The sequence below is a fragment of the Ambystoma mexicanum genome, chromosome 3p (assembly GCF_040938575.1).
Source record: "Ambystoma mexicanum isolate Mex_15411 chromosome 3p, UKY_AmexF1_1, whole genome shotgun sequence".
In the NCBI taxonomy this organism is placed as follows: Eukaryota; Metazoa; Chordata; class Amphibia; order Caudata; family Ambystomatidae; genus Ambystoma; species Ambystoma mexicanum.
Window position 1 is genome coordinate 196,749,912 of NC_090925.1, and position 25,810 is coordinate 196,775,721.

Sequence of the window (25,810 nt, forward strand, 5' to 3'; positions counted from 1 at the left end):
GGGGGGGGGGTCTTTGCATAATACAAATGAATCCGTGCCCCAGGAAAATAGCCCCCACCCTTATGAGCAGGCGTACCAATAGAGCCCGTTATTGTGTCCGTTTTCATTTTACTGGTTCCAAATGGTTTATTCCACGCAATTTGTTATCCAAACTAATGCCTAAGTATTTGCACTCTGAGACTACTTCAACTGCTACCCCGTCAAGAGCCCACAGCCACAGCTATAACATCTGCTAATTTGCTACGCAAAAAAGAAAGTCTCGTTTAATATAGATAGACATTCAAATTCTCGCAACACAATGCATAACGACGAAATGGAAGTTTGTGTGAAAGGATCTCAGGTGCACTGCTTTACCAAAGTGTGTGCTCCTTGGCACATAACTTAATCTCACTGGGCATTCCCTGCAAACAACATGGTGTGCCTAAAAGAGACCTGTGCCCAAGGTGCCCCGCGGAAACAGCCGGCGCCGAAAGCACTTCTTTTCTCTCCATTTAAAGCACTGCTGAAAATACACCCCATTCCTTCTGAGAGAAGCCCCACCTATGCCCCCCATGGCTCTAAGCAGGGAGGCTATATGCCCACTGCACGGCTACCCTTCCAGAAATAATTCATATAATAGCTCAATGAGTTAATACACTGCAGACCACCTATATCAATTACCCTGGATGGGATGACTCGGCCTTTCATCCTTCTGGGAGTCATAAAATGAGTACCAATGAGCGGGGAATGCAAAAATGCAGAACTGATAGAAGCATTATGGGAAATTTCTGTTTTGTTGGGATACCTGTTCTTTCTCTAATGCTAAAGAGTATTAACTGTTATCGTGGACACTCATTCCTCTATCACAAAACGTGACGATAAATAATATTATTAATATTATTATATAGCAACCCTGCTCCAGCTCCACAGCCAAGGACAGGCAATGGAGTGAGAATCAATTAAGAGTCCTATTTCTAAATGTGGTACATTTACAATAGGCCAGCCATATTGTATGCATGGTCATGCCCCTCTCGACGCCCCACTCACCCACTACCAGAGTAGGAAAAGTCAAGCATATAACAATTAGTTACACTAAATTGAATCCACATCATTAGTGCTGGTCTGAGCTCGCTCCTGAACCTGTCTGACACTGGCCATCTTCTCACACCAAGCGTGTGCTACTCTGAGGGCAAACCGCAATGACCGTGTTTTGCAGTAAGGCTACCTTATCATTTCAAAGTGGACATTGCCTGGTTCCAGACTCCCACAAGCATGGATGGACCCATTGGTGGCGGCCTGGTCCAGGTGGACATCAGGCATCGATGGCATGTGCCTACATCCCCTGGCTCTGAAAAAACCTGCTAACTGACCAAGTCCTCCTCGCGCTCTGCCCTATTCTGCCCTCCTGCCCTTGTATCGGGGACCCATCTAACTTGTTGCCTGGCATCCTGTAGACTTAACCTGGGTCCCTTGAAGACTCGTTATACCACACAATGCATCCATCGCAACCTTTTTTATGTGGCTAATACTTAATGCATTCTACCCTATTTTTTACGAATGCTCTGACTTGGATTGTAACCTCGTATCATGTATCTATTGCCAAAAGGCCAAAGGCATCGATAGAAAACTTGAAGCCAAGTTCTATTGGGAAAGCTAAATGCTTAGGTTACTTGGTGGGAATACAAGGAACACAGAAACAAGTTTGGCTTTTCTACATGACTGTTGCCCTCGGTTGCCCTTGGACTCTGCTCTCCTGGTGGATTAAAGGTAACCTGCATCCGATGTGGTTTAAGTGCCCTGCACATCTTTGCTTGCTTGGCATCCATGTAGGCTGTCAATTTGTCAAACCTCTAGTACCTTGGGGCATCTAATGGTGGGCCGGGCGTCAGACACTTCCCATTGTGCCTTGCAGCTGCCAGGCTTAAACCCTTGATAGGCTGTTGAGGCTCTGCCAGAGTACTGCTTCTCCTCCAAGCTAGGAGTCTCTCCAGAAGCTTACACCTCCTTTATCTTTGATTCATCCCTACCTCTGCATTACTTCTCCTTACCTCCTCCAGTTCTGCATCTCTCTCATGCTCTCTTTCTATTTCTCTCTCTCGTTTTTTTAAGATTCTACTCTGCTCATTTTTGCTGTTCCTGGTCACCTCCCTTCCTCCCTCGTTCTATGTTCTCTTCTTCTCCCGCTTCCTGCTCCACTTCAACTCTTTCACCTCCACTCCTCCTTCTTTCTCTGATGTTTTTCAATCCTGCTTTTTCCCCTTCAACACTTTCACATTTGCACCTCCCTCTTCCTCTAATGGTCTCCTCTCCTCTTTCACCCTGCCCATCTTCAACTCCTTCACCTTCTCTTCTCTTCCTGGTCTACTCCCCCCGTCTATGCTCCTCCGCATGTTTCCTCCCCATCAGTCCACCAATCACAACCATCTGTCCCTTACCTCATGATTCCAACTTGTGATTCCCACATCTCTCCTTATAATAGCCGCCCACTCTTGGCCCTCTTCCTGCTCCTTCCTGTGAGTCTAAGAACCTTGGTGTCATCTTCGACTCCACCCTCTCCTTCTCTCCTCACATCTGTGACGTCTCTAAGAAGTCAAACTATCAGCTGCACCTCCTCAGAGGCATTCTTCCTTTCCTCACTTTCTCCCAGAAGCTCACTGTCTCCAGAGCTCTGGCCCTCTCTAGGCTGGACTATTGCAAGAGCCTCTTTCTAAATCTTCCTGCCTCTACTCTTAGAGTCTTACACTTTATCCAGAACAGGACTGCAAGACTTGTCCTTGGCGGCCTCAAGCCCAGGGATAGTATCTCTCCAGCTCTGAAATATCTTCACTGGCTCCCTGTGGCTGCAAGGATCAACTTCAAGACCCTCTGCATCATCCACAAGGCTTTGGCTTTCTCTTTCAAAACATCTTCCTTCTCGAGCTCTCCGCTCATCCACCTCCAACTCTCTGAGGGTCAGATGCTCCTCCAGGCAGCGAGGTGAGGGCAGAGCTATCTCCTCGGCTGGGGCCTCCCTCTGGAACAGCCTTCCTGCCTCTCTCAAACTTGAGCAGAACCACCTCCGGTTCCGGAAGCAACTCAATACCTTCCTTTTCGCTTCAACGTTCTCTCTTCCTCTGCCCTGCTGATGCACCTGACTGCTATGTGCACTGGTCACCTGGTCAACCTCTAAACTAGGGCCCAGGCTCCTGCATGTCCAGTTGCCCTTGCACTGCCTCCGGGCTCCCTAGCACTTAAGGGTCTGTATCTGCAACCCTGCAGTCCCTTCTCTCTGCACTTATGAGCCACCCGCTGGCTGCACTTGTGAGTTAACTGCACTTCCCCTTTCCTCTCCCCCCTGGCACTTATCCCCTTCCCTCGTCCCCGAACATGCACGATCTGAGTGGCACAAGGCCTAGTATGATCGTTATTTTGTCCTCCCTTTGTTCCCCCTCCTTGTCCTGTCGCGCCTAGAAACACTTGTGTACAGGCACGTCATAAATGCACATCATATCCTATCATAGTCTCCTCTTAGTACTCTAGCAGGATCACTGGTAGGGCTACCAATGGTATGAACAAATTCACCGACGCTTACACAGGGATCAAGTGCTGGGGTTAGCTCACTAGCCAGGAAACTACCAGTCCATAGCACTATATAAAGACAACATATATCTTACGACTGCTTTTGCATAATTTGGTGCAACTTGATTGACTTTAGGGGGTACAATGGATAGGCCTGGACAGCACTAGGGGTCCGCATCAAGCACTCTATTCATGCGCATCACAGAGGTTTAAATCCCTCCTGTATTTTAGCATGACCTTCCGTGTAAAACAAAACCAAAACTGAACAACTCCAACAATGAATTGACTCCCTTGCACTGAAGTCACTTTCTGTCAATGTTATGTTGTGTTGCTTGATAGCGGTATAGCGCTTATCTCTGTTTCAGGGCGCTGCTGGGCAGGTGCAAGAAATAGGGAGAGAGCCTCAGCATATCCTTCGTCCCGGGCCTCAGATAGCCTTGTGACAGCCCTGGCCACCTCCTGGGGTACCGGAGCGAGTTAGCAGGGGTTCCCGAGGCTACCTGGTGACCATTTGGCCCGTTATCTCAGGAATAACTATTCTCCTAGTTTGCATGATTCTCAGGTTGGGCCGGCCCAAATGGGCAGAGGGTGACCAGCTTTCTGGAGGCAACTATGGGCATACGTCTGCTGATAAAGTGGAGTGTTTGGGGGATCCTCTGTGTACCCACTCTAGGGTCTGCATCACAGTGGGGGGTGTTGCTCCAGGTCCAAATGCCACCCAGGTCACATCCTCCAGCCTCCAACATGGGGCTTTGTCATACTGCATTGTGACCTTTGCCAGCACCTGTGGTAGAGTTAAATTTGGGGCCGGCTTGCACTAGTTCAGGTGAGGCAAGGGTCAAGGTCGGACTGGGGCATAGCATTGTCTCGGGCACCAATGAAAAGTTGGTCCACAGTTGCAGATGGCAATTTATTCCTTTTGTGACAGACTGTTTCATTAGTGCCCATGGGGGAGGTTTTTTTAAAAATAAAATGTGATTCCAATTGTGCATTTTAAAGAATATGTATACACTGGTCAGAATTACTAGCCACACAGTAAAGTAACTCATCAAACTGGCCCACATTGGCCAAAAAGTGTCCCACTTTGACCACAAAAACTGGCCCACACTAGCATTTTGAGTTTCTGGCTCGGGCAATGGTGAGCAGTTGGACAGAGATCTCTGCATATCAGGGCTATTCCCAGTTTCTCATTTCACTCAAGATCTCAATCCTATCACTGCTGATCCAGAAGAGATGTTTTTCTGGTTCCTTCCACATCGTCATTATATTAAAAAAAGATCTGTTCACCAGAGTCGAATTCAGGTTTGAGCCTTCTTCGGGCTTTCCTTACCGTTCCGAGGTGGGGTCTGAGCAGTTCACAGGGTACTTCAGCTCAATGAGGGTGCCGTCCTTGTCCTGCAGGGTGCCATGTTCCTTTGTGTAGAACTCAACAAGCTCGGTTAGCGTGGCAAACTTCTCGCCCCCGTATAGGTCATAATAGTCCCCTGTGTTTTGGATCCGGATGTGGGTGATGACGTCACCTACCCTGTGAGGTCAGAGGAAGAAGAATAGGGTTAGTGGGAGAAGCCAGGTCACTACAAAAGGAATGCCAACAGGACAGTGGCTACCCAGAGCTAATCCCTTACCTCACAGACAAGGAGAAGTCTCCCTGAGTCTTGCTGCTCGGCCGGGCCAGGAAGCTGCCATGTATCCCGCGGCTCTTCAGCAGGGCTTCGGCATCCAAGCCAGTGATGTCGCGGTGAAACCATCTGTAGAGACCAAGAAAGAGAGAGAAAAAGGTAAATGCACAACGCGAGAGGAGGAAAGAGAACTTCCAGAAAAGGTTGGTCTTAAACTTTTCATGTCACGATTTGTGCCTTTGTAGTTTTCATGTTTTGTACAGGGAACAATGTGCAAACACAATATATATTCAAAAACACACACAGAGCAGAGAGGGTTTTGTATCACTCGTTATGGATTGTTAGCATCATTCATTTTTATCCTTGTCTTTAACACACATTAATGGGCCTCATCACGAGTTCGGTGGTGCAGCAAAAAAGCAGTGGTATTCCCTTACCGCCACTTTTTTGGGCAGTTATGGAATTACCGCCATTTTTACAGAACTGCCGTGTTAGGAGGTAAATCCTCCACTTTTCCTCCAAAAATCGGGGAATTCCTGTGGACCCCAAAAATGGGGATTTAGGCCGCCCTACCACCACGTGATAAAGCCACAGGACCAGGTGGTGGGAACGGTAATGAAGTCTGGCTGTATTTCGGCAGATTTACTGCCGTAGTACCACCAAACGTGTAGTGAAGCCCGTTTTTAGCCCCAACTCCTTGACTGTGATGAGAACCAAAGGGGATCAGGACAGTCAAAGAGTGGAATAGAGATACACTAAAATACAATAAATACAGCAATAAAGAAAGGACAAATAAATATATAAATACCGAATCCAAAATACTGAAAGCTTTACAGAAATCAAGACAAATTCAATAAAAATAAAGAAGGGACGAGGTGGGATGCAGCAATGGCTAAGGAGTGGGAGAGGGAATGGGCGGTTCAAGAGGTGGACTGTGGTGGAAAGATAGGGAGAGAGTGTGAGGGAGAAAGACAGCGAGACAATTAGAAAAGTGCCACAATGCTCAGGCGAAGCTTCCTGCCACCTCTCCCTCTGCCACAACGCTCAAGTGAAGTTTTCTGCCACAATGCCGCCTCTACCTTTGCCACAATGCTCAGTTGAAGCTTTCTGCCACAATGCCACCTCTCCCTGTCCCACAGTGCTCAGGTGCAGCTTTCTGCCACAATGCTGCCTCTCCCTTTGCCACAATGCTCAGGTGAAGCTTTCTGCCACAATGCCGCCTCTCCCTCAGCCACAATGCTCAGGTGAAGCTTTCTGCCACAATGCCACCTCTCCCTCTGCCACAATGCTCAGGCAAAGCTTTCTGCCACCTCCCCCTCCGCCACAATGCTCAGGTAAAGCTTTCTGCCACAATGCCACCTCTCCCTTTGCCACAATGCTCAGTTGAAGCTTTCTGCCACAATGCCACCTCTCCCTGCCCCACAGTGCTCAGGTGCAGCTTTCTGCCACAATGCTGCCTCTCCCTTTGCCACAATGCTCAAGTGAAGCTTTCTGCTACAATGCCGCCTCTGCCTCTGCCACAATTTCACAATCACCCCTGAAATCCACCTTAAACTCTCCTCCTGTCTCACAGCTATTAAAAACTGGATGTCTTCTCACTTTCTCTCTCTTAACACTGACAAGACTGAGGTTGTATTCTTTCCTGCCAACACTCTTCCTCCTCCCTCTCCCCCTCCTCTTATCCTCTTTCCCCTACCAGTCTTCCCTTCTCAACCTCTGCTCGCAATCTTGGCCTCCACCTCGACTCTAACCTCTCACTTACTCAGCACATTTCTCTTACCTCCCGAGCCTGTCGCTATCACCTCTTCAATGTTCGTAAAATCCATTCCTCTCTCCCCTTCCATGCTACCAAACTCGTAATTTCCTCCCTTATCTTTTCCCATCTATTCTACTGTTCGGCTCTCCTCTTTGGCCTCCCTACCTCTCATCTCACCCCCCTCAAATCCCTCTATCAATCCGCTATCTGTACCCTCTGCTTTCTCTCGCCTTATGACTCCATCTCCTCTTTGCTTTCATCTCTTGGTTGTCTTCCCTTTCACTCACAACTTAAATTCAACTTCCTCTGCCTTGTCTTTAAATCTCTTTATGATCTTGACCCTCTCTGCCTCTCCTCCCTCCTCTCCTTCTACACCCCCTGTCGTCCCCTCCGCTCTGCTGACCTCTTCCTCCTCACTGTTCCTCCTTCTCCTTGCGCTCCTTCCCGCTTACGATCTTTTCAGCTTCTCGTCTCCTCTACGCTGGAACTCTCTACCTCTTCTTATCCTCTCCACTTCCTCTTACCCCTCCTTCCACTCCTCCTTAAAATCTCACCTTCTTCATCCTCCCTCCTGACAGCTCCTTACTACTTCCTCTTACTCTTCCTCTATTTTTATCTTGTTCTTAGTTTTCAGGAAATTGTTCTGCATACTGTTTTTGATTATATGACTCAAGTTTGTTACTCATGCTTCTAATGTATTCTTGTTGTTGTAATGTAAAGTAATTTGGCGTAAAGCGCTATATAAAATTAATAAATACAAATACACGATGCTCAGGTGAAGCTTTCTGCCACAATGCCGCCTCTCCATGTATTACACTGCTCAGGTGCAGCTTTCTGCCACAATGCCGCCTCTCCCTCTGCCACAATGCTCAGGTAAAGCTTTCTGCCACAATGCCGCCTCTCCCTCTGCCACAATGCTCAGGTAAAGCTTTCTGCCACAATGCCGCCGCTCCCTCTGCCACAATGCCCAGGTGAAGCTTTCTGTCACCTCTCCCTCTGCCACAATGCTCAGGTGAAGCTTTCTGCCACAATGCCGCCTCTCCCTCTGCCACAATGCTCAGGTGAAGCTTTCTGCCACAGTGCCGCCTCTCCCTCTGCCGCAATGCTCAGGTAAAGCTTTCTGCCACAATGCCGCCGCTCCCTCTGCCACAATGCCCAGGTGAAGCTTTCTGTCACCTCTCCCTCTGCCACAATGCTCAGGTGAAGCTTTCTGCCACAATGCCGCATCTCCCTCAGCCACAATGCTCAGGTGAAGCTTTCTGCCACAATGCCACCTCTCCCTCCGCCACAATGCTCAGGTGAAGCTTTCTGCCACAATGCCACCTCTCCCTCCGCCACAATGCTCAGGTGAAGCTTTCTGCCACAATGCCGCCTCTCCCTCTGCCACAATGCTCACGTGAAGCTTTCTGCCTGTCATGACCCATAGAACTTGTCCCTTCTGGACTTCCTGGTCCTTATCGCGCCAGGGCTTGTATTCTTTGTTACTCCAAACATGGCCGCAACAAGCGACTTGCCTCGCACCAGCTTCCACGTCGCACATGGCACGTTCTATAAATTGGCCACGCCCCCGCGGCCCCGCGCGTCTCAACGCTATCATTAGGTAGTGACTTGACGTGTGTGTGCTGTTCGGCGAATCCACTATTCCTAGATCCTGGTTCCTTCTTCTTTCCTTCACCCCTTCCCTCTAATCTTCTCCTGGAATCCCCATTCTTAGCAACCGCTACCTATTTTTCTGGACATCCTGGAGCAGCGACCTTCCCGAAAACTTGAACGCGCTCTGCAGCTGGACGAGACTCGAGCGAGTCTATACAAGACCCTGTCCGTCCACAAGAGGAATCCTCCCGCGGAACAGAGCAAGAAGTGATCCCAGGTGAGACGGGGGGAGATTTACGACAGTTTGAGACGCCCAACGACCGACACTGATACTGCTATGGAGAAAGCAGTCCAGGACCTTATGCGTGGCATGCAAGAGCTCACAACTGAAGTACAGAACTTAAAGGCTGAGAATGCTGCGTTAAGGCAGCTTGTTTTGACTCGCGACCCCGCTAACAAGGACAGTGTGTTACTGGGTGGAGTGGTAGACAAATATGATGGATCGGCAAAATCCTTACGTGGATTCCTGGATTCCTGCTTGGTGCATTTTACTTTTAAGCCCTATTATTTTTCAACTTCTAGGGCGAAGGTGGGCTTCATAATCTCGCACCTCAGAGGGAACGCATTGACCTGGCCACTCCCTTAGTCAACTCAGGGAATGCCCTCCTGGATGATTATGATGGATTCATTCAGGCACTCAAGACTATGTTCGACCGCCCACAACAGGTTTTTAGTACTCAGGAACGCTTACTAGATTTCCGACAGGGTACTCAGGATATGCTAACGTACGTTGCTAGATTCAAACAATTGGCCAAGGAAGCGGATTGGTCCTCAGAAGCAAGTTTCACTCTTATTTCGCAGGGGTCTAAACGAGGACATTAAGGATGAATTATCCCGGGTGGCTCGTCCTAGTTCATTCCAGGCTCTTATGGATCTAGCCATGCAAATAGACTTCCGAATCCAGGAAAGAAAGGCTGAAAGAAGAAAGACCAAGACACCCATTCAAAAGAATTCCCTTGAGACCTCTGTTAAAACGATTCTGCCCCAACCCCTAACATAGATCCAGAACCCATGCAAATCGGAGCCTTCCGTGGGCCTATTTCCCCTCAAGAAAGGATGAGAAGAATCCACACAGGCCTGTGCATGTATTGTGCCTCGGATAAACACCTTGTTAGAGAATGCCCTCTAGCCCCTCCACGGCGTTTGGGAAACGCCAGCTCCCGATCCTACATGGAGCGAGGTGTCGGGTGAGAGATGTTTGCTCCACATCAATTCCATCCTTGAACTCTCCTGGACAAAACAGTTTGGTGATACTACAGGCCTTCCTCTCGCCCTCCAAAGACAAGACCTATCCCATTCTGGCCTTGGTGGTTTGCGGAGCTATGGGAATTTTCATTGATCAAGACTGGGTTGTTAGTCATCATATTCCGTATGAGACACGAAACACCATGCAGCCGGAGGAAGCAATTGACGGAAGACCCCTCTATTCAGGACCCATAAGCCTGCAGACTAAAGAGATCCAACTTTCCATAAACCATCATCAAGAGCGGATTACTTTCGACATCATTAAGTCAGCCCATTACCCCATGGTTTTGGGTATGCCCTGGTCACAAAAGCACAATCCGTAAATCAATTGTACAGCAGGATAATTATTCCTGGGCTCAGAGTTCTTTATGTCCCACTGTCTATTTCTGGACCCCTCCTCGATAACTCCTAAAGAACCACCAAGAGACCAAGAAACACCACTCATGGTTTCCAATATCATGCAAGTTCCAGAGGCCTATCAGGGATATGCTGATGTATTTTCTACTGCCATAGTCCAAGCCTTACCCCCTCACAGGCCCGAAGACTGTGCCATAGATACAGATCCCTCAGCTGTAATTCCCTTCGGCCGAATGTTCATTCTTTCCGAACCTGAGAAAAAGGCCCTTCGGGAATACCTAGACACCAATTTTGAAAACGGTACCATAAAACCCTCGAAATCCCCAGCGGGTGCTTCGTTGTTCTTGGTTCCCAAGAAGGATACCAAGGTACTCAGACCTTGCCTCAACTATCGAGGCTTAAACCAATGCACCCTCAAAGATCGGTACCCACTGCCCCTGATCTCAGATATCCTGGAAGCTGTGAGAAGAGCCGTAATATTCCCGAAGTTGGATCTCCGGGGTGCCGTCCATTCCCGTGTCCGGGAAGGGGACGAATGGAAAACAGCCTTTAGAACACCCTTTGGTCACTATGAATACCTAGTCATGCCCTTTGGACTAGCCAATGCTCCTGCAGTCTTTCAGCGTTTTATGGACAGGGTGTTCTCTGATATGTTGTTCCTCTTCATCATTGTCTATCTGGATGACATATTGATTTTTTCCAAGGATCCTCTAAAACATGAAGAACATGTAAAGGCAGTACTACAACGACATCGTGAACACAAACTGTTAGCCAAGCCCGAAAAATTCTTGTTCCACGTTACTTCCGTTCACTACCTAGGATTCAGCCCAGAAGGAATTGGTATGGACCCTTCAAAGGTAAAGGCCATACTGGCTTGACCCGCTCCCACATCTGTGAAACAAGTGCAATCCTTCCTGGGGCTCGCCAACTTCTACCGGAAGTTTATTTCTACCTTTTCCGAGATCGTTCAGCCGATCGTTGCTCTATTGAAGAAAGACACCCCCTTTATCTGGTCTACACCGCAAGATAAAGCATTCCAACGATTGAAGACAGAGTTCACGCAAGCCCCCATCCTGACCCAGCCTGACCTAAATCGCCCATTCCTAGTGAAAACGGATGCCTCTAACTACACCAAAGGGGCGGTCTTGAAACAGGAACTTGAGGATGTACTGGAACACCCCACTGCTTACCTTTCACAAACCCTAACCCCCAGTGAGACACACTATTCCGTCCTGGAGAAGGAACTCTTGGCCATCCGTCAAGCCTTCACTGAATGGTGACACCTGCTTCTGGGTGCTAGATATCCAGTTCAGGTCCACACAGATCATCGGAATCTCCAAATCCTACAGTTGTTGGAGTGCAGGAACAGTCGTCAGGCCCGTTGGGCCTACTTCTTTGCCCAGTACCAGTTTCAAATCACTCATGTTCCCAGATCACAAAACATGATTGCTGACGCCTTATCTTGACGTCCTGACTACGCAGCCACTGAGGACAAGGCCTATCCTAGGATGTTTCCCCAAACTATCTTTGTAGCTCAAGCAATCAACCTCCTGGAAGAAATCCTAGTGCAAACCCGGTCCTCTGACCTCTGGAAGGAAATTTCAAGGAAGAATCCATGGAATCTAAGAGTCAAGAAAGAATATCTATTCAAGGACAATGCACTGGTCATTCCTACGCAGAAACTTCAACACAGGGTAATAAACCTCTGCCATGATACCCTTCACTCCGGTCATCGTGGTATAACTAACACCCTCCGTCTTATACAAAGACAGTTTTGGTGGCCTCGACTGAAGACTGACGTACAACAGTACGTCAAGGCTTGTACTGTCTGCAGTCAAAACAAACATGATAACAAGAGACCGGCGGGTCTTCTACTGCAACCGTCGCTGCCAAGAAGACCATGGGAGTTTATTGCTACAGACTTCATTGTGGAATGCCCACCTTTGCAAGGGTACACAACCATCATGGTAACCATAGACCTGTTCACCCATATGGCTCATTTTACACCTTTGTATAAACTACATCCTCCTCAGAACTTGCTGGAATCTTCCTGGAACATATTTTCCCTCTTCATGGACTTCCTTCCAAGATCATATCGGACCGATGACCACAATACGTCTCACAATTCTGGAAACATCTGTGTCGTATTCTAGGGATCCAACGCGCTCTCTCATCAGGTTATCACCCACAAACCAACGGGGCCACGGAACGTGTAAATCAAACTCTGGAGCAATATCTTTGTTGTTTTGCCACCAAGGTTCAGGATGACTGGTCTCTCCTCATACCCCTGGCCGAGTTTGCCTGCAACAATTCTGATCACTCAGCGCTCAAGGTCAGCCCTTTCTATTTCAGTCAAGGTTTTCACCCGTCCGTTTTACCTTCTGTTCTTCCACATCCCACTCCAGTACCTACTCTCGACTCATGGATACAGACTCTCATCAACATACAAAAGGAAGCCAAGGAACAATTGAAAGAGGCTCAAAGACGCACTAATCTCTATGTGGATTCCAAAATAAGATCAGCGCCCTCTTATTCTGTTGGTGATCAAGTCTGGTTGTCCTCGCAACTATTACCGTGACATCAACGGCTAAACAAATTGGCCCCTCAGTACTATGGACATTTTTCCATAAAGGAAGTCATCAATCCTGTCGCATTCCGACTCAAGCTAACCGATTCCTGGAAGAAGATACACCCAGTCTTTCACACTTCCCTATTGAAACCTTACATCCAATCCTCCCGAAAATCCTGCAGACCCAGTCCTGTTGTTGTGGACGATCAGCTGGAATATGAAGTGTCCAGAATATGCGATTCCAGGTATAAACGGGGTTGACTTCAATACCTGGTTGAATGGAAAGGATACCCTCATAGTGAGAGAACCTGGGAACCAGTTTCTAACTTAAATACCCCTCGACTGCTTAGAAGATTCCATCTCATACACCCGGGCAAACCTGGTGGAACAGGTCTTCGGAGGAGGCATGCTGTCATGACCAATAGAACTTGTCCCTTCTGGACTTCCTGGTCCTTATCGCGCCGGGGCTTGTATTCTTTGTTACTCCAAACATGGCCGCAACAGGTGACTTGCCTCACACCAGCTTCCACGTCGCACACGGCACGTTCTATAAATTGGCCACGCCCCTGCAGCCCTGCACGTCTCAACGCTATCATTAGGTAGTGACTTGACGTGTGCGTGCTGTTCGGCGAATCCACTATTCCTAGATCCTGGTTCCTTCTTCCTTCCTTCACCCCTTCCCTCTAATCTGCTCCTGGAATCCCCATTCTTGGCAACCGCTACCTATTTTTCTGGACATCCTGGAAGAGCGACCTTCCCGGAACTCTGAACGCGCTCTGCAGCTGGACGAGACTCGAGCGAGCTTATACAAGACCCGGTCCGTCCACAAGAGGAATCCTCCCGCGGAACAGAGCAAGATGCGATCCCAGGTGAGACGGGGGAGATTTACAACACTGCCACAGTGTCGCCTCTTCCTCTGCCACAATGCTCAGGGGAAGCTTTCTGCCACAATGCCGCCTCTCCCTCTGCCACAATGCTCAGGTGAAGTTTTCTGCCATAATGCCGCCTCTCCCTCTGACACAATGCTCAGGTGAAGCTTTCTGCCACAATGCCGCCTCTCCCTCTGCCACAATGCTCAGGTGAAGCTTTCTGCCACAGTGCTGCCTCTCCCTCTGCCACAATGCTCAGGTGAAGCTTTCTGCCACAGTGCCGCCTTTCCCTCTGCCACAATGCTCAGGTAAAGCTTCCTGCCACAATGGCGCCTCTACCTCTGCCACAATGCTCAGGTGAAGTTTTCTGCCACAATACCACCTCTCCCTCTACTCACTCTATGCCTGGAGCTTTGCTTCACCATCTGGTGATAGATTTCTATTCATGAGTCACACCTAAAAAAGACTTGATCTTGAACAAAATGTTTTTGCGCCAAATAAGAAATGGATTCATTTTAGGAGTTGCAGTGTAATACGGCGGAGAGAATAAACCGTACCGAGAGTTTCGACCTGAGGGACTTGTCAAGGGAAAGAAAGAGGCTTTACGAGAGGTCCACGCACTACGACATGTGATGACCAGTGGGCGCTGTGTGGGATGGAGGTCAATGTGTGTTTGGCTGCACCGGCAGAGCCCTATGGTGGGACCACTACAGAAGGGGTGGCCCGCGAGCAAGTCAGGGTAATGTCGGGAAGACAGCTGGCATTGTGGGGCGGCAGGAACTCTGGTGATGTTCAATGGGTGGGGATCCAGGCGTGGAGTGAAGCATGCTGGGCAGGATGCCGTTTTTTTAATAAGTTTACATTTTAATGTTAAGCTCTTCACCTTTATCTCTCTGTTTCCGGGCCACCCTCCCCCACCACATCTGCTTTCAGATCTGGTTGTGATATATATATCTAAAATTGGGAAAAATGAAACCGGGCAAGGACACCTTTGGGAGGAAGGGCCTGGAAGAACCATATGTGTGATGATTAGTATTTGAGCGTGATCTCTATTCTGCTTTCTTGTCCTATTTGATAATAAAATCATTTAAAAGAAAAATATTTTTGGGAAATTCCCAATAATATTGGAAGCATATCAGTGGTCCCAGGTGAGCTGCGTATCAGGGCAATAGGTGGTGGGGGACATGCATGTGCGGTGGAGAGGGTTCAACGTATCAGACTAGAGAATGACACCCTCCACGGCTATGGCCTCTGTCACCCCCCTCCGCGGCGGCCCCCAGACTCGAGCTTGGAGTCCTCCACTTTTCAATGTTTGGTTTGTCCAGCGACTTGCACTTGTGTGTAGGGCCAGCCTGGCAGCTACACGTAAACCCCAACACCATCTCTAGATGAACCAAGAGTGTGGCCAACGGGTCCGGTGAAGACTAGTCATGGATGGTTCATGAGGGCTAGCATGTTACGCCCGAAGACATCTAGTGCTTTAGGGAAGAACAACCTACTATACCTGAGATCAGCAACCACAGCCCTTATGCAGGGCAGAGCAACCTATTAACAACCTACTATGCCTGAGATCACAATCACAGCGTATATGCAGGGCAGAGCAACCTACTACACCTGAGATCAGCAATCACCGCCCTTATGCAGGGCAGACCAACCTACTATGTCTGGGATCAGCAATCACAGCCCTTATGCAGGGTAGAGCAACCTACTATGCCTAGGATCAACAATTACAGCCCTTATGCAGGGCAGAGAAACCTACTAACAACCTACTATCATGCCTGAGATCAGAAACCACAGCCCTTATGCGGGGCAGAGCAACCTACTAACAACTCAATATGCCTGAGATCACAATCACAGCGTGTATGCAGAGCAGAGCAACCTACTACACCTGAGATCAGCAATCACAGCCCTTATGCAGGGCAGACCAACCTACTATGCCTGGGATCAGCAATTACAGCCATTATGCAGGGCAGAGCAACCTGCTATGCCTAGGATCAACAATCACAGCCCTTATGCAGGGCAGAGAAACCTACTAACAACCTACTATCATACCTGAGATCAGCAATCACAGCGTATATGCAGGGCAGAGCAACCTACTACACCTGAGATCAGCAATCACAGCGTATATGCAGGGCAGAGCAACCTACTACACCTGAGATCAGCAATCACACCGTACATGCAGGGCAGAGCAACCTACTACACCTGAGATAAGCAATCACAGCCCTTATGCAGGGCAGACCAACCTACTATGCCTGGGATCAGCAATCACAGCCATTATGCAGGGCAGAGCAACCTACTATGCATGAGATCACAATCACAGCGTATATGCACACCTGAGATCAGCAATCACAGCTCTTATGCAGGGCAGAGCAACCTACTATGCCTGGGATCACCAATCACAGCCCTGTGCAGGGCAGAGCAACCTACTATGCCGGAGATCACCAATCACAGCCTTTCTGCATTTTCTGTTCCTAGATAATTTTTTTGCTCTATTAAAAATAATTTAAAATGGTGTTATAAGAAACTCCTGTGTTTGATCTCTTTTTAACATACACGCATTCTTAATATTTGTATGTGATTTATATACATTTTTTTTAAAGTCCTTGCCTGTGCAGGGATTGCAATTCAAGCCTATTTGATTGCCTCTCTCCCCTTTTCCTAGCTGCGTCTCGCGAGATCCAGTTCAGGCGTGGTATGTAGTAGGATGTATAAAAGTCAAACCGGCTGAATTCTTGTTTACGCTTCCCAAAGCAAAGGTAAAAGGAAATCATGTTGACGCTTCTCAGGGTTGAAAGGAATCTGCATCAGGATTTGCGCCCTGGGAGGATAGCTCAGCAGCAACTTGCGCACCTTGGGTGCAAGACGACACGAAGCACTGCAGGTTCGATCCCCAGGTCCGCGCTTAGAAACCTCCGGGTGTTTAAGCGCGTTATAAATACGCAACTAAGACAAAAACAATTACGCAATTAAAATACAAAAAAACAATGCCTGTAACAGCGCCTGATGCCCATGGGCTGTGTGAGCGCTTTAAAAAAAAAACAAAAAAATTAAGCTAGGCCAATGCGCTATCCCTCAAAGCCACAATATGGGTGGGTAAAGTAAGACACTTCTGTTGTGTGCAGCTACAATACCTGAGAGTTGTAGCAGATATGGGGGATCTCAATTACCTTCAATGTTACTGGCGAGCGGCAGACAGGGTCTTGCTCCAGTTTAGTGCAGAGTTTGTTTTTGAGGGGGCCTAGGGATTTTAATTTGGATTCCGACATATATTTGTCCATACTCTGAATACTCAGAGCACCATAGTCAGTCAATTCGAGAGATCCTAAGGCCATTATTTCTCCAAATAATGTGACGATATGAGATGAATTCTATAGAATAATCTAGTTCTCGTTTTTTCATGGTCATATTTTCTTTGCATGAAAAACATTTGCATTATCCAATGTGGATCCGAATGTTTGTGTTTCTGTGGAAAAGGTAAATCATGTTAAGAAATGTTAGGGAGCAGACCCTGACCTTGCAGGCTGCGACCCCGTGAATGCTCTTTAAGGAGTAACTCGATTTCCGCCGCGACCCGGGATCATTCTCTGAGCCGTAAGGCAATGCAAGTCCAGAGCCAGAGTGTGTGTGAGAGAGAGGAGAAGATAGAGAAACAGAGACACCACCAAAGCTCAATGTGCTGCATGAGCAGAAGCTATATTGCCAGCCCTCAACAGCGCCCCCGCACCCATACTTGCAGTATTACAGGCGCCGCCATCAACCGGATGCCTATCCAGCTTCATATGGCGGGAGTGCTAGCAAACCTCTGCGAGGACTGGACATTTCCTGGCATCTGTGGGGAAACCGGACCATGGCCACCATGATTGCAATAATAGAAATGTGAGAATATTATGCATTCTCGCTCATGCAAAAATGCACCATCGCATCTCTGATTAGTATGGACCCAAAGGCAATGCTCCAGCCTTGACTTTTTTTAGTTTTCCAAACTCTGCTCTTTAGCAGAGGCCCTTACCCACACAGACATATTATCTATTAGTACCCAGCGAGAGTCAACCAGAATGAAACAAGCATTCTGATTGGCCCTCGCCAAGTCCACACCTCTTCGGGAATCCCTCGTCCGGGATTCCATTCCTTTGTCCCCGGCAGGGGCCTTGCAGCCCCTCAGCCAATGAGGAGGCTCGAAATCAGGCCATCCCCGCTCCTAGCCTCCTCATGTCTGTAGGCCGCAATTCTCCCCCACCGGGGATTCAGGAAGGTTTTTTTCCCTTTCCGCAACCACCCTCCCCGCAACCAATCCCCTCCCCGCCCTCCTAGCCGCACTTAGCCACTTACCTTCTTATCTGTCCCTTTTCGGGAGCAAACGCGCCCAGAACACTTATGTTGCGTGTCTGCTCCCGATGGCCGCCATGGAAAGGGAAAACGGACTCCATCTCCCTTCCCCTGCTGCCATTTGCTTTGTCATTTCTTTTTCTGTTCCGAAACGCTGCAATGTTTTGGGACAGAAAAAGATTGCTTTTAGTACCCCGGTCTTGCGGGCCGGGGTACTAATAGCAATATGCCCCTCGCTGCTGGGCCATAACCCCGGGGCATTAGCTGACTTGGTAATGGCCCCACAGCTCAGGGCATATTGCTTAACCAACTGTGTTACGCGTAGAGCGCATGACTTCCGCAGGTAGTGCCGGCAAGGCGCTATCTGTATGGCATTTCTGTCGGGTACCTTGCTGGTAGTAAGACTATAGAAAACATTGAGCCTGTGGCTCAATTAATCATTGTAATTGAATGAAGCTATTCGACGTCAGTTCTGGTGCCAAATACGTGGTATCAGACTTTTCCCCACCAATTTCTTTCACAGTCTGTTTATGCTAATTTGGTGCTGCAATAACTTCTAAAGAATCTCTCGGCAATCAAAATAAATGAACGTGTTAATTTATCTACACCATTTTAAGTCAGTCATTTTAAGTCAGCAATTCTCAACGTGTCTTTCGTATAACACATTTAATCAGTGGAAGATATATTTTGAATGAAAATTCTATAAATTGAAATAAACATTGCAACATAACTATAAAACTGGATTTTAATCTTCAAAAAGTCTATAAAATTGCAGGCAATAATGACAGCTATGGTGGCTGATGCGGCCGGTAAGGTCCAGCCGCTTCAGTTAATAGGCCTGCCCAGAATGAAGCACAGTCCTTTAACGAGGACTGGTAGCTACGTTACCAGCCTTTGTAGCCATTACAAGTTGCTATTGTTGCCATTAGCACGCGGGCAATAGCTTAACGTGCGTCAACCCATTCAACAAAAAGAGAAAAAATACAAACAAGATGTCTGCCAGTTAAACAGAGAAGGGTGATTGCAGCCCTTTTTCTGTTTCCATGATGGCCAGAGAGAAAACAAACGCACTCAACCTGGTGGTGGCACTCTCAATTTAAAGTTTTACCCATGCTCTATACATTTTTTTAAAACACCCCTTTCCTTGTTTTTACCATTCGTTTTAAACACCCCTTATTGTAGAAAATATAGAGGTAATTATTTACAACACCCTTTCCCCTGTGCCCACTCCCCTGCACTTCGCACTTTTCCCTTTCCCCCTCCCCCTGCACTTGCACAATCTCAATGCCACCTGGCCGAGTAGGATCGCTGTCTGTCTTTCCCTTGTTCCCCCTCCCTTGCCTCGTCGCGCCTTGAAACACTTGTGTATAGGCGCGTTATAAATGCCATATCATATCTTATGCTCGATAATGTCTTACCTGCACAAAACAACCAGGCATCTCTGTGTATTGCCCTGCTTCTATTCACACCACAGAAATGTTTTACACAAGCATCTTCTGAATAAAATGTGCCTGTAATTACACCGTTTCAGGCGTGTGTGGTGCAGCCATTTACTGTGGGGAATAGGAAGAATGAGGGGGTTGCAATGCGTATAGCCCCTTCCCAGTGAAATGTGACTTGTCACGAAAAGGGCACTGCGGTTCATAGTCTCTTCTGGTGCACCAGTCTTTGAGCTAGTGCCCCATTTTCCCTGCGATTTCTGTCTCGGGGAACTCAGTAGTTTGTCATACGATCCCTCGATGCGTCCCAAGTCCCCTCCAACCTCTTGGAATTTGCGTATTCGTCACAGAGAGTCCTACCAGCATAACAGTGGTGTACCCTTCTAAGGGTCTTACATGGGGGTTGGATTACCCTCTTGCTGTGCTCCTCCCGTGTAGTCTTCCCCCCAAGGTTCATGGACTCTCCAGCAGATTATGTGGCCCACATCTAGTAGCATGAGTCTCCCTGCATCGCCTGCACCCTCTCAGGAACGTGCCTGCACCCTCTACGGAGCGTACCAATACCCTGTGCCTCGTAGTGTCTCTCTTAGCATACAGAACTGCATGGCTCTTATATACCAGTGGTCTCTCCGCCTGCAGCTTGTATTATTTAACATTTAGTTGTTGCCAATTTAGGGTCATTGTGTTACCCAATAAAGACAAGTTTATTCAAATCAAAAGCTCTGTCATCATCTTTATATATCAATGCATTTTGTAAAGTGCTCAGGGGGAGGGAATTGTGGGAGAAGGGTGGGGAGACACCTAGCACAGAACCCAGGGCTGCAAACCTGTAGTTCTTCTACTTGGAGTATTCAGACTGTTAAGTGCCTCTGAGTTAGGTGCCCTGAGGAGGATGTGGGGAGTGGAGGGAGGAGGAAAGGAAGGACTTACATTCAGCACAGGCACAGGGGCTAGAATCCTGTGGCACCAAACTGCTGAGAGTAAGGTAAGTCCAGGGAGATGGTGGTACCCGGGAGTGTCTCCAGGGACCTGATGAGGCAGATGATAAGGCCCAGGCAGAGATGTATTCCTGGGTGGGAGAAGCCTAATCAGGAGGAAACATTGGTGGTGGTCACACAGGGTCAAAAGTGCTGAAGTCTCAGGAGAGGCAGGAGGAAGCATTGGTGGTGGTCTCAGTGGGCCCAAAGTGCAGAAATCTCAGGAGGGGCAGAAGGAAGCATTGTTGGGATGTGACAGAGGGTCCAAAGCACCGGAAATCTCAGGAGAGGCAGGAGGAAGCTTTGGTGGTGGTCACAGAGGGTCCTAAGCGCCGAAATCTCAGGAGAGGTAGGAGGAAGCATTGGTGGTGGTCACAGAGGGTCCAAAGTGCTGAAATCTCAGGAGAGGCAGGAGGAAGCTTTCATGGTGGTCAAAGAGGGTCCAAAGTTCTGAAATCTCAGGAGAGGCAGAGGTAGCATTGGTGGTGGTCACAGAGGGTCCAAAGTGAAATCTGAAATCTCAGGAGAGGCAGGAGGAAGTATTGATGGTGGTCACAAAGGGTCCAAAGTGCCGAAATCCCAGGCGAGGCAGAGGAAGCATTGGTGGTAGTTACAGAGGGTCCAAAGTGCTGAAATCTCAGGAGAGGCAGGAGGAAACATTGGTGGTGGTCACAGAGGGTCCAAAGTGCTGAAATCACAGGAGAGGCAGAAGGAAGCATTGGCGGTGGTCACAGAGGGTCCAAAGTGCTAAAATCTCAGGAGAGGCAGAGGAAGCATTGGTGGTAGTCAAAGAGGGTCCAAAGTGCTGAAATCTCAGGAGACGCAGGAGGAAGCATTGGTGGTGTTCACAGAAGGTCCAAAGTGACGGAATCTCAGGAGAGGCAGGAGGAAGCATTGGTGCTGGTCACAGATGGGCCAAAGTGCTGAAATCTCAGGAGACGCAGGAGGAAGCATTGTTGGTGGTCACAGAGGGTCCAAAGTGCTGAAATCTCAGGAGAGGCAGGAGGAAACATTGGTGGTGGTCACAGAGGGTCCAAAGTGCTAAAATCTCAGGAGAGGCAGAGGAAGCATTGGTGGTGGTCACAAAAGGTCCAAAAGGCTAAAATCTCAGGAGAGGCAGAGGAAGCATTGGTGGTGTTCACACAGGGTCCAAAGTGCTGAAATCTCAAGAGAGGCAGAGGAAGCATTGGTGGTAGTCACAGAGGGTCCAAAGTGCTGAAATCTCAGGAGACGCAGCAGGAAGCATTGGTGGTGTTCACAGAGGGTCCAAAGTGACGGAATCTCAGGAGAGGCAGGAGGAAGCATTGATGCTGGTCACAGATGGTCCAAAGTGCTGAAATCTCAGGAGACGCAGGAGGAAGCATTGTTGGTGGTCACAGAGGGTCCAAAGTGCTGAAATCTTGGACGATATGGCACATAGTTTTTGTGGTTTGTCGCAGGGTGTTCGAAGTGCTAAGATCTGGGGAGCATTTGTGGTTGGGGGGAGCATTTGTGGGTGGTCATCTCCGGAAAGGAGTGATTAATGGGTCCTTGCCTCTGTGGAAAGGGAGAGGTCTGCCTGTGACTGGCATCCAGAGATGTAGGGTCAGGCAGATTCAGGCTTCTGAGAGAGTAACCGTTTGAGGAGATCCCTGAAATGGAAGGGGTCCTCCTGCAGTTTTAGACTAGTCTGGGGGCAAAATTGACACAGGCCAAGAGGCCAGACACCGTTAATCCGATCCCTCCCCTGTGAACCTTTTTTTATTGGGGTGCTTGGAGGAGGCCAATGTTGGAACACCAAGGTTCAGTTGTTTGCAGTGGCTCCGAGGACTGTGCAGAGGAGACTGACTCCGATCCTATGTTCTGGGCCGAGACAATTGGTGCTTTTCTGCTGCCCCAGGGAGATGCAGGCTTTACATTTCAAGCCCAGGGCCATTCTTGATGCCCTTTGCTGCTTCAGTTCAAGGTGCCTTAGGATAGATTTACACATGTCCACATATATGCCATTACGATAATACCCTCCAGACAATACTGCTGGCTGGACAGCGTCCACTTTGAGGTGGAAGGCTAAAGGGGGCGTCTCCAGAGTGTGTGGAGATACTAGTGTTCATCCTTCAATTTAGAGCTCATTGTTGGACCAGATTTGTGTTCTGTGTTAAAGAGCATCTTCAGGTTCTTGGCCGAGTTGGCCAGAATACAGGCTGTGCTCATGGAAAGGGGGCCAGTAGAATGCTAGGTGCTTTATTTGGCCTGCACCAATGAGCAGGATGCACATTTTGCACCCATTGAGGCAGAGGAAAGGGAAGGTCATGGCGTCTTATATCTGGGTAAGGTATCCAGTCGGGTTGTGACGGTTGAAGCTCCTGCTCTCTCTCAGTGGAACAGGACCCGGGTGTCAGGAATTGGAGGCTGTGGAAGCGCTGGAAGCTTTGATCACGCTCCAGTCCTCACCCAAGATGGCCGCCGATCAATCACGCTCCAGTCCTCACCCAAGATGGCCGCCGATCGATCAAGCTCCAGTCCTCACCCAAAATGGCCGCCGATCTATCACGCTCCAGTCCTCACCCAAGATGGCCGCCGACCCTTTATAGGCTGGCTCCTCCCACAAGCCGACGCGTTGTATCTGTCTACCAGCGCTCGGTTCGTGTGGAGATTCTCTCGTGAAATTCATCCGTTCCGGCTTCCTACTTTCGCCTACTGTGTGATCCTTTTCTGTATTCTTCAGCCCAAATTCTACTGCACTATACGCGGTATCGGCTTGCTCTGGGCCGTGCCGTGCTTACTTTACTCTTGCCTTCATTCTTTTGAGCACTATTGGTCTTTTCATTTCTTTCAGGTACCGGGGGTATACTGCTACCGGCGCCGTCACTCTGTTTTAGCGAGCGAAGCCTTGCTCACTAAGACCCTAAGGAGCATTTCTTAACTGGTGAGTGGGTTTCTTTCACAGTACTTCTTCCTTTCTTCCAAACTGTTCGTCTTCGCGGTCTGCTCTGAATGGGTTCTTTCATTCTTTACCTACTTACCTTTTCTAGTACTTTTCTCTGTTATTCTGTTTAGTCTAAACCTTTGGCTCTAGTAGCTTTCTTATATCTCCTGTTCGAATATTCCACTTCTCCTGGATACACTGAGCATTCATCAGCGGGGGAGTTTGTTCTCAAGTCTAACGGACTTCCTTGCCAGCTGCAAATGGAACTTTCATAACGGAAAGAGAGGAGTTCTAATTGTCGCCCAGCAGAACCCAATTGGGAACAGGGTTTTTTCTGCCTTAGTGCTTTTTCCCTGAATCTAGGACTGGCCCCCTGGGGATCCCCGCGGTCAGGGATTATCTCTGCCAAGGTGGCCTCCGGAGGGGACAGACCCTATCTGTACGATAAAAAGGCCCGAGCACCAAAGGACAAGACTCCCACAAGGAAGAGGGATCAGAAGAGATCAGAGGCTACTCTTACAGAACCCATTCCGGAAGAAACAGGTGAGGAGTTGGGGGAGGAAGCCTCGGTATCTGACACCGGGAGTCATTGGTGTAAATGGGAACATGAAAGATTGGAGTAGAGATGTAAACGGTTTCTTGTAGGTGTAGAAAAGTCACGATGATACAACAGAGCCTGGAGGAATGCTGTATGGCTGGTAATGGGGTCTCCGGGCCTATTGGACTGAAGACACCCAAAAAGCATAGTTTATAAAGTGCGCAATCATTGCCTGTCCCTACTTAAATGCTCTGTTCGCTCAACACTACTGTTTGTCTGAGCACTCTAAGGCCCTGATTGGAAGTGGGAGAGAAAAACAACCGAATTCCTGCCTCTTCTCTGAGCCGCTTCTGCATAACTAGTGAGCGGAATAGAATTGTTAAGTTCACTCACTAGGATCCAATATTTACTTCTCAGGAGAGTCTTCAGATGAAGGAAAACAACAGATGGACAGTTTGTCCATGCTACCGGTTCAAAATACTCACTATAAACAAAAAAGCTACTTTTACACAGTACAACAGCAGGTTGGTCCCTTTTCAGTTCGGCTTTCTTCCTATAGAACTAGAAGTGAGAGCCATTGCAGATTTCAGGCAATTTAGGGAATCCCTGTCTTTGCACGGAGCCACTCAGACAGACATACAGACCCCCCCAACTTGCCCCCTCTCTCTCTTTCTCTCTTTTCCTGAGGCAAACTACTTAGATTGTGCTCACCTGTAAGCCATGTTGCAATGGAAAGGTCCATTTCACTTGTTTATGACCCTCACTTTAGTGACTTGGGATCTCAAAGACACCGGTAATAGGGGTGCTCATATTGCAATGAGGTTAAGTAGAGCACGTTGGTGGACTATTTCCGACTTGCGCCTCTCTGGCTTCCACTGAGGAAGCACAAGTCGACTCGAGCAGTGCCAGGCAGAGTCTGAGCACAGCTTCACGGTCTTGTGCTCCTGCAAGTGTGCCATCTTGGTGGCACTGACATGTGAAGAACATATGTATGATGCAAGAAGTTGTCAGACCCATAAGTCTTCCTGTCAGGCTTCCCAATGCAGGCATGGAATGGCGGTTTGGTTATCTGAAATGAATGCTGGGAGGGACCGCTCCGGGTAAGCCAAGATCTGTTTAATGGTTGCATCAAAGAACACCCGGCCAAACTACTGTCTGTCATTCATGTTGTGTCGCATCCTTGAAGTTGAATGTCGATCTAGGCGCAGTTGTCAGGCCACACGGTCCACCCATTACAGGTAACACAACCGATAACCCTTGGCACTTTCTCATGCTTCTGTATTCTTCAGGTATTTGTGAACACAGGTTTTTCGCTCTGAACCTGTGTCACTGGTCAACACTTATTTCAGATCCTCCTTGGCATTCTCTTGGCTTTGCCACAACATATATCTCACACAACTCATTCCGTGGTGTTCACCCTTTCCACCACCTTGCTTTCACTTTAGTCATAATTGTGCTTCACTTGCTTTGATCTTGTGCTGTATTCAAATATGCTCATTACCTCTTTCAGTTAGTTCGGGATTGAATAATTGCTTGTTGCACTCTCAAAACTACTTATAACACTTTGCAGCTTGTTAGGCATTCACAAACACTGGAGTTTGTCTTCCATAGCAATTGCAATAGTTTTCGGTTAGTTCGGGATTCAGATATGCCTGTTTGCAGCCCCAAGAGAGCCCCAGTATGAGTGTTCCTTTCTTTACACTTAACGGTCTGCTGCCGCTTCTCTGGACGTCTCGATTCTGCTCCGCGGCTTCTTTCCACTCCACCGTTTACTTGTGGGAGCTATAGTGAGCAGCGCTCACCGTCCTCGAATCCTGCTGCACGTAGCTCCACTCTTACTTAGTGGAGGCTACCAGCGGCCTGCAGCGATCGGGAGGCTTCGGGTGTCCCAAAGCTTCTGCTGTGGACACAGGGCAAGGAGGACAGTACGCCTCTCGAACCTCTCACAGCATGATTTGGCCCTGGCGTCTTTCTCGCACTCCTGCTCAGCATGGCTTCCCTCCAGCTGGTTCCTCTCCAG

The 25,810-nt window shown here is 48.5% G+C and overlaps 1 protein-coding gene across 7 annotated transcripts in view; it reads right to left on the reverse strand.

Moving 5' to 3' along the window:
• PTPN6 (protein tyrosine phosphatase non-receptor type 6) overlaps window positions 1-25,810 on the reverse strand; it is a 583,776-nt gene that overhangs the window by 292,566 nt on the left and 265,400 nt on the right. For all 7 annotated transcript variants that reach the window (XM_069650624.1, XM_069650626.1, XM_069650621.1 and 4 more), the window contains 2 exons: window positions 5,163-5,285; window positions 4,868-5,062 (listed from right to left, as the gene is read on the reverse strand). In XM_069650624.1, the coding sequence (XP_069506725.1) occupies window positions 4,868-5,062; window positions 5,163-5,285 (318 nt within the window). The remainder of the gene's footprint in view (window positions 1-4,867; window positions 5,063-5,162; window positions 5,286-25,810) is intronic.